Raw genomic sequence first — 7,567 nt, 5'->3', positions numbered from 1 at the left:
ATATTTGTAATAATTAATAAGTAAAATTAACTTTATTAAAAACAACTATATATTTAATACCCACTAATATATATGTTATTGATAACCATATAAACTATCATTAAAAATTAGTTTTTGAAGTTATTAATTCCATCAGTAATGATAAACAAAAACCTAATAGTTAATAACTACTGATTTGTAGTCTTACACAAAGTACACTTACAGGCTGTTTATTAGGGATATTAACTTTATTTGTGTGATTTGTGATTTTTGCACAGAACAAGCAACAAAAACATCTCTATATGTGTCATTATAATCTTTGTTTTTCATAAATAAATCATAAAAAATAGTAAATTGTGAACATTTTTACATTGTGTGCAGATACAGTAGGTTTTCCCACTTAAGCCCCCGTTACATCACAATTCAATCAATTAGTACAATATAGAGGAATTAAATGCAATTACAGCGTCTCAAATCACCAAACGACCTACATCTGGAGCCATTCTGGAGGTTGACACTCACTTTCTAAACAAAAAAACATAAAAACTGAACCATAACAGGATGGTAAAGACTTTAAATATTCTTATTTTAACCAAATATCTACATCTTGGTCTCATTAATATGGGTAGGTATCAAGCATTTAACATGTACTTCACTGGAGGTTTAAAATGCATGGGAAATGTCTGGAAACCCCCAACGTTTAAATCTGAATTAATCATGTAAAATGCTGCTCAGTGTGACATGAAATGGTGTTTAACGTGATTACAGCTGCAACTAATGATTATTTAAAATTAATACTTGAACAGCAGCAACAGCAAATAAGGAATAATGTCAAAAGTCCAAAGATATTCAGTTTACAGTGAGTTTAAAAGAAAGAAAAAAGGAGAAAATCTTCACATTTGAGCAGCAAACGTTTCTTCTTGACACATTTTTCTTGAAATAGGACTCAAACGTTGCTGATTCATTCTCAATTAACTAATTATTACAGCTCTTTGTGTCATAAATTTACATATACATGTTTTTTTAAGAGCAAAATTTAAGCAATTTATACTGTAGAACTAAAAAGCACATCAGCACTTTTTTAAAAACATTTAATTTAGCTAATTGTGACTAAATGATCACTTGTGCTTTAAGCTCTTATATCAAATGCCAAATGCTCTGTTTAACCTCCAATATGGCCACCGGACGCCCTCTACAGGCGCAGCAGCTCTTAGTCCTCGTAATCATAGTTAAACACTGTTATGCTTTCACACACGTATACATATATATATATATATGTGTATGTATACGTGTGTGTGTGTGTGTGCACTGACATCCTCACCGGATTATACAGTACATTATTAAAACAATAACATAAAGAAAACAAGAAATATTGTGATCCTGCTCCCTATAAACCACTAGAGTTGTCACAGAAGCCAATAAAGCAGCTAACTTATGGGCTTTATTAGCGCTGCAGGAGCACATCTGGGGCCAGTTTTCTATATTTGCTCGACTGAAACAACCTGTTGCCAAACCCGACTCGTATTAAAACCTTATTTATACAGTATAAAACCCATTTAATGCGTAATTTCACATACAGCATTAAAAAAAAAATCACAGCACTTGAGAAACATTCAAAAAGTCTCTTCTCCACAGTCGCCTCAAAAATCCACATTTCTTATTCATGAGTGACTTATTTTACTTTTAAGGAAAGAAGAAAACCTCCTGACAGTCGCTGATACACTTCCAACATGTTCTTTCTGAATAATGTGAAGCCCTTGTAATGACCACACTCGGCTCAGTGTTTCTGCTACGCTCTTGGCTCGCTGCGTTCGTGGGCCGAAAGCCAAACACCGAGTCTGTCTGACGCTCGCTGTCGTCGGTTCATTATATTAGTTTTGGGGCCAGCAGCGGCTGAGGGGAGGGGGAACATGATAGTCCATTTGGGATCTCTTCTGTCGTGGTGATACAGTAATTCTCGCATAAATTTCACAGCTATCATCATCGTCATCATCATCATCATCATCGTCGTCGTCGTCGTCATTGCATTGGCTCTGCAGTACAGTGGTCATCAGAGAGTGGAGTTACAGAGGGCGAGGGATACTTTTAAACATACAATATTGCACAATCCAGTGACAGATGTGAACTCTGGCATACTTTTACACACACACGAACACACACACACACACACACACACACACACACACACACACACACACTGTAACCTTGACTGGCCTGTTTGTGTGTGTGTGAGCAAACTGTTTCAGTGTCTCAGTGCATCGTAAAAGAATAAAAGCTGAAGATAAACTTGAAGAGTGACTTTGAGCTCTAAGACTAGTCTGTTAGGCAACTTATTCAAAGCTCATCATTTACAGTTACTTACAAAATCATACCAGAGTTTTAATTTGTCCAGATGTTTCCCCTCGAAGGTTGTTGACTTTTATATCGATGCTTTATATCCAATGTTTTATCTGTTTATTAAACATCAAATAAACACCATTAACAACCGTAACAGACAGTTTAACCGGACGACTCTGATGTGTTTGTGTTCATGATTTTAAAACTCCAATGGCAACTTTCTCCTTCCCTGTACTCAGATATGCTGTGTGCTAAGCTTTTTTTAGGTAATTTTTAGGTAATTTTTATTACGTTGATGTGTTCGAGTGTTCGCTTTTTATTATAAGTTTTAATTCTGACTCAAATGACGCTACCAGCGCAAGATAGCAGCGGCCATAACCAGAATATTTTGTTTTCACTTGCGTACAGTGGCAGAAAGTGGAGACGCAAGGTCCATCTATCTGTATATGTCGATGATAACTGACTATTCTACATCAATCGTGAGCTAGCTAGTTACACCTGAAAACTAATTTTAGTGTGATTATATGTCACTTTTATCTTGTAACATCTTCAAAATTTGGTTGTCTGTTCAACACAGATGAGCCTAGCCCGTATTATATCTACGTACAGTAAGTGTAGACATTTTTAAAAACTGATACTAATAGCAGTGGTTTTACTAGAGAGCGTCCTGTAGCTCTAGTGTTTTAACAATGTTCTGTTATTGAACATAAACCTCGTTAGCCCTTCTGTAAACTCCAGGATTTTTGTTTGTCTTGAAAATAATGAGCGTTGAAGTATACTGTCACTCTCCAAACTGTTGCATTGGATTTATGGCCTTTGACGTAAGTGTGAAAGCGTCACTTTCTTTGGTTACATTTGATTGGAAAACATTTTGGTTTCAGGGTCCAGCGAGGACGCTTTGTGGTCCATTCGAATTCCAGATTTTAAACTACACTGCGTTGATTTATTTGCTCATAAAAGACGTGTTTGAATGCACGTTTGCGGCTTTAATCGCTGCACATCCACGAGATGTTATTAAGATCTTCCAACATTAACACTATAGTGACCTCCTCCATGTTTACATTCTGCGTAATCAGTTCTCACCAGGAATGAATCGACCACGATTACATTTATGATAACCAAAGTCTTTCTGCAGGTCCAACAAGGAGCTCTCAAGTACCAGACTTTCTGCTCCAGGACATCTTTGGTTCCGCACACGGACCATACAGATCCTGGATTGTATTGATTGTCTACAGATTCTGCTCCAGCCAGTGGATGTAGTTGTTCATGCTCCTCTGTCCAACGCTAGACATCATCGGCAGGAACGCAAACACCATGCAGCCGTGAAAACCGTCCTCGTAGTGATCGCTGGTCACCGTGACGCCGGCGTCCTGCAGGCGCCTGACGTACATCAACCCGTCATCCCTCAGCACGTCATACTCGCAGGTCATCACGTATGCTTTAGGCGTCCGACCCAGAACCCCTTGCTCCGCCAGCAGCGGTGCCGCCCTCACGTCCATCAGCTCCGGCAGCTCGCCCATCACCCCCGGCGATCCCGTTTCTTTGACGACCGGCCGGAAGTGTTTCCTGCGTTTAGCCGGGAGCAAAGCGGTCCAGTCCAGCTTGGAGCGGGTGCTGGCGCTGATGGTCGGCTGGTCCAGGGAGCTGTGGTTGTTAGCGAGCAGGAGGGGCTCCAGGGAGGAGTCGGCGCCCAGGTACTGCAGCCAGAAACGAGCCATGTAGGGCCTGTAGAGGATGGGCACGGCCTGGTTCTGCTGGTAGGACGGGGTGTAGAAGTCGAGCGCCTGCAGCACCGGGTAGATCAGAGCCTGGACCTTGAACTTCACTGTCAGACTGTCATCTGAGCTGAGCTGTGGGACAGGTTGTAGATCAAATTACAGATGATATAACTATATAACTATAACTATGTTTACACGACAACGGCGGTTTGGGAGCCTGAAAGCACAAACTTTTTAAATCCAGTCCCAGACTGTAATCGTTGGAAACGTTGCCCAGTAGATACACTTTGATGCTTTATGTTCCCTATGAGTAACAACCCCAGTTCATCGTCCACCCACGCGTGTAAACAGGGCCTTATTACTTAATACCTTCAATATCTGGGATGCCACTTTGTGTGTAAGATGTAAGTTTACTTCACATAGTGCCTTTAAAACTTTGTGTTTCAACCACAACTGTCTTGTTATCAGGGCGTAAAATGCCTCAGAATATAATTTCTGGCTGACCTAACACACATTTTGACCCCAGCTGGTGTCAGAGAGACTCTGATCTGCTGTCTGCACTTCAATCACATCAACATTTCTTGGGTTTTTTTCCAGCCAGGATTGAGAAACAGTAATAGCCTTACAAACAAGAGCTGTAAACCTTTGTGTTAAGCTTTCAGATGAAGAATTTTAAGCTCTCACCTCGAGTGAGATTTCCGTGTGTGCGTTTGTTTTGTTTACCTCCTGTGCCACAGCAGCTGCGAGGTTTCCTCCGGCGCTGTCTCCGGACACACACACCCTCTCCGGATCGATGCTGTAGCGCTCTAAAACCTCGGGGGACAGGAAGGCCCGCGACGCCGCTAACGCATCGTGGTACTGATCTGGGAACACGGCCTCTGGAGCGAGACGGTAACTATAGCAACAGGACATCACAGGAGGACAGAATGATTGTGTTATATAAGACTTTAAAGGGCAAAGTGGGCGCTTCTTCATTGGTTTAAATGTATTTTTCTTCCATATTTGTCCCCAAATTCTGATGTTAGTAGACACTGGTCACTGCAGTTAACTGTAAACTGTTTTTTTTTTGTGACAAGTGCAGCTCAAATTATAGTTTATATAATACAAAGTGATTTGAAAAGCCCCAAATATGTCATTTTTAATTCAAATGTTCTCCTTTTTCACACAGTTTTTTTAAGAAGCTTTCATCCACCTTTGGGAACAAACGTGTTTTCAGATACACTATTTAAAGAACTGCTAAATGTCAATATTGGCCTTTCATTGGAAATCACAAATGAATTATAATGGATGAAATAAAAACCTTTGTTACTGTAAAATACCAACTAGAGGCTCAAATACAACATTTCCTTCTTTCGCTGTAATGTGACAGAACTTACTCCACAGACATGACAACAGAGTCCAGGTCCTCCGCCATCTTCCGACAAAGCAGGTCATATGATCGCATCCCTGTGACGCAGACAGACTCAGTAAGTGATCACGATATCCTGTAAACACTAATGTAGCCCACATATCATATTCCACAGTGATGAATGTTGCTTTTTATTATCAGACTAAACTGTAAGTGGGAATACAATTTGACTACAGTTATTAAAAAAGTAAAGAAATCTTCTTTTTCTGCTGCTTTTAGGGTTTTAAACTCAGCACTCACGTCCACTGCCGAGGGCCCATCCTCCTCCGTGGAAGTATACGACTCCTCTTTTCAGCTGCTTCCCCGCCTTCGGCTGGAAGACCCGGGTGGGCACGCCGCCCAGCGTGGAGTCAGCCACGAGCACCGTGGGGCCGGAGCGAGCCTCGATCACCTCCACCCAGGACACCACCTGGTTCAACAGGTGGACCCGATGGCACACGCCCAGCGCGTGAGCCACGTCACTCTGGAAACACAAACAAACACACACACATGTCAGTTATTACATGCTGAGTTTTAAACATCTGTCAAAGCAACTTGAGGAAAGTTTTAGAAGAGTTTGTTTTCTTTGAGTGGAAGCAGAAATGTTTTAAATCAGAGGTGGAAGAAGAACTCAGATCTTTTACTTAAACGAACGAGGAGTTTTTAACTGAAATAGTCTCAGTTTGCCTCTATATGACTCAGATACACACAGGAGACCATCAGTACTAAAATTGGCTATTTCACTACCGCCTCAGTCCACAGGGGGCGCCAGAATCAACACAAAAGTTCTTTATTGTTGCTGCATATATATTTTATCTGTTACGTAGCTTGTGACTTTCCCTTCAGGGATCAATAAAGTTCTATCTTAATCAATAATATTACATAATAGTGTATTTGTTGACATGTTTTGTATCATAAATATGAACGAATGCAGTAATGTAGTAGATAAAGTGGCAGAAAATGTGAGTAAAAGTACTTCCACCACTTGGTTTTACGCCCTTAAACTTACAACTTGTTATGTATTTGTTTGTAAAGGTGATCCGGAGTCTCTCCCTGCCGTTGTGTTGAGTATTAAAACCCTGGAATAAAGGTGGGAGTCTGCACTGCTGCAGGGAGAGAGTGAGCAGGGTGTGAAAACCTGTCGCACTGCAAGACTGAAAAGAGTTTTAAGGGTGTGCCACTTGGTGAGCTTAAGAGCTTAAAAGTTAAATCGAACATGTTATATAGGAATTACAGCTCTGTCACATGTGCACAAGGTTGATGCAGGTTGCAGGCCGCTCAGCAGCCGGGTTAAAGGTCTTTATATGGATGATAATGCAAGTTTCTCAACCCATGAAGCAAAACTTAGTCCTCAAAATTACCTTAAAACGTTCAAATCAAGTTATACTGTATTCCCCAGCCCACTTGTGCTCTATTCTATTCTTTTCAATTACATATACATAGTATATAGCATTAAATTATACTGTATATTATACTATAACTTGTATAATATAGTATAGTATTGATGTTTTACTCTATTCTTACTGAATCTGATCTCTTATTCTGGTAAATTTACTGAATCTAATGATTTCAAAATCTCTGTATTATCAAATTCTACTGTTTTCTACTCTATTTTCTTCTATTCCACATATATATATTCTCTACACCAGGTTGTGCTATTCCACAAATATCAATGCAATACTGATATCTCGAATATTATCTCGAATATTATCTCTGTTTCATGCCACAGTTTCTCTATTAAAGTATAAATTATATTCCAATACACTCTTGTTTTTCTAACCCTGCCACCTCTCTCCTCCCCCCCCTCTCTCTCTCTCTCATCAACCTGTCCTCCTCTGCTCTCCTGTCGGTGCATCCTCCAGCTCTCACCGCCTTCATGAAGCTCCGGAACAGCGCGTCCAGCAGCATCAGCTTCCACGGCTCGCTCACGCCGCTCGGTAGCGGCAGGTAGACGTAGTAGGCGGCCGCCGACAGCAGCACGGCCCCGGCCAAAGGAAGCTTCATCGCGGCGGACTGTGCTTGCCTGAAAAGCCGCACGGTTTCATGCAGGATTACACTCGGCCGGTCCCGGGCGATCAGTGGCTCCGCCAGAGAGCGACGAAACGCGGAGGAATGACCTTGATTTCAAAATAAAAGCCGGGTTTTA

General features: G+C 41.1%; 1 protein-coding gene across 1 annotated transcript; it reads right to left on the bottom strand.

The window, feature by feature from the left end:
* Positions 1-2,123: 2,123 nt before the first annotated feature.
* LOC127369405 (neutral cholesterol ester hydrolase 1) lies at positions 2,124-7,512 on the bottom strand. The gene is made up of 5 exons (XM_051410773.1): positions 7,291-7,512; positions 5,683-5,905; positions 5,411-5,480; positions 4,758-4,929; positions 2,124-4,166 (listed from the first exon to the last, which is right to left on the bottom strand). Exons 1-5 carry the CDS (start codon positions 7,423-7,425, stop codon positions 3,546-3,548), a joined length of 1,221 nt encoding a protein of 406 aa, XP_051266733.1. The 5' UTR covers positions 7,426-7,512; the 3' UTR covers positions 2,124-3,545.
* Positions 7,513-7,567: the final 55 nt, after the last annotated feature.

The sequence above is a fragment of the Dicentrarchus labrax genome, unplaced genomic scaffold (genome assembly GCF_905237075.1).
Source record: "Dicentrarchus labrax unplaced genomic scaffold, dlabrax2021, whole genome shotgun sequence".
NCBI classification, from domain to species: domain Eukaryota; kingdom Metazoa; phylum Chordata; class Actinopteri; family Moronidae; genus Dicentrarchus; species Dicentrarchus labrax.
Note: the sequence above shows the minus strand (reverse complement) of the source record. Positions and strands in the feature narration are given on the sequence as shown.

What these genes read in the sequence shown, in the direction of transcription:
- LOC127369405 (XM_051410773.1), bottom strand. Translation starts at nt 7,425, where the DNA reads ATGAAGCTTCCTTTGGCCGGGGCCGTGCTGCTGTCGGCGGCCGCCTAC. An exon ending in TCCGGAGCTTCATGAAGGCG is followed by an intron (nt 5,906 to 7,290) that starts GTGAGAGCTGGA and finishes TTGTGTTTCCAG; the next exon opens with AGTGACGTGGCTCACGCGCT. An exon ending in CAGCTGCTGTGGCACAGGAG is followed by an intron (nt 4,167 to 4,757) that starts GTAAACAAAACA and finishes CCTGTCCCACAG; the next exon opens with CTCAGCTCAGATGACAGTCT.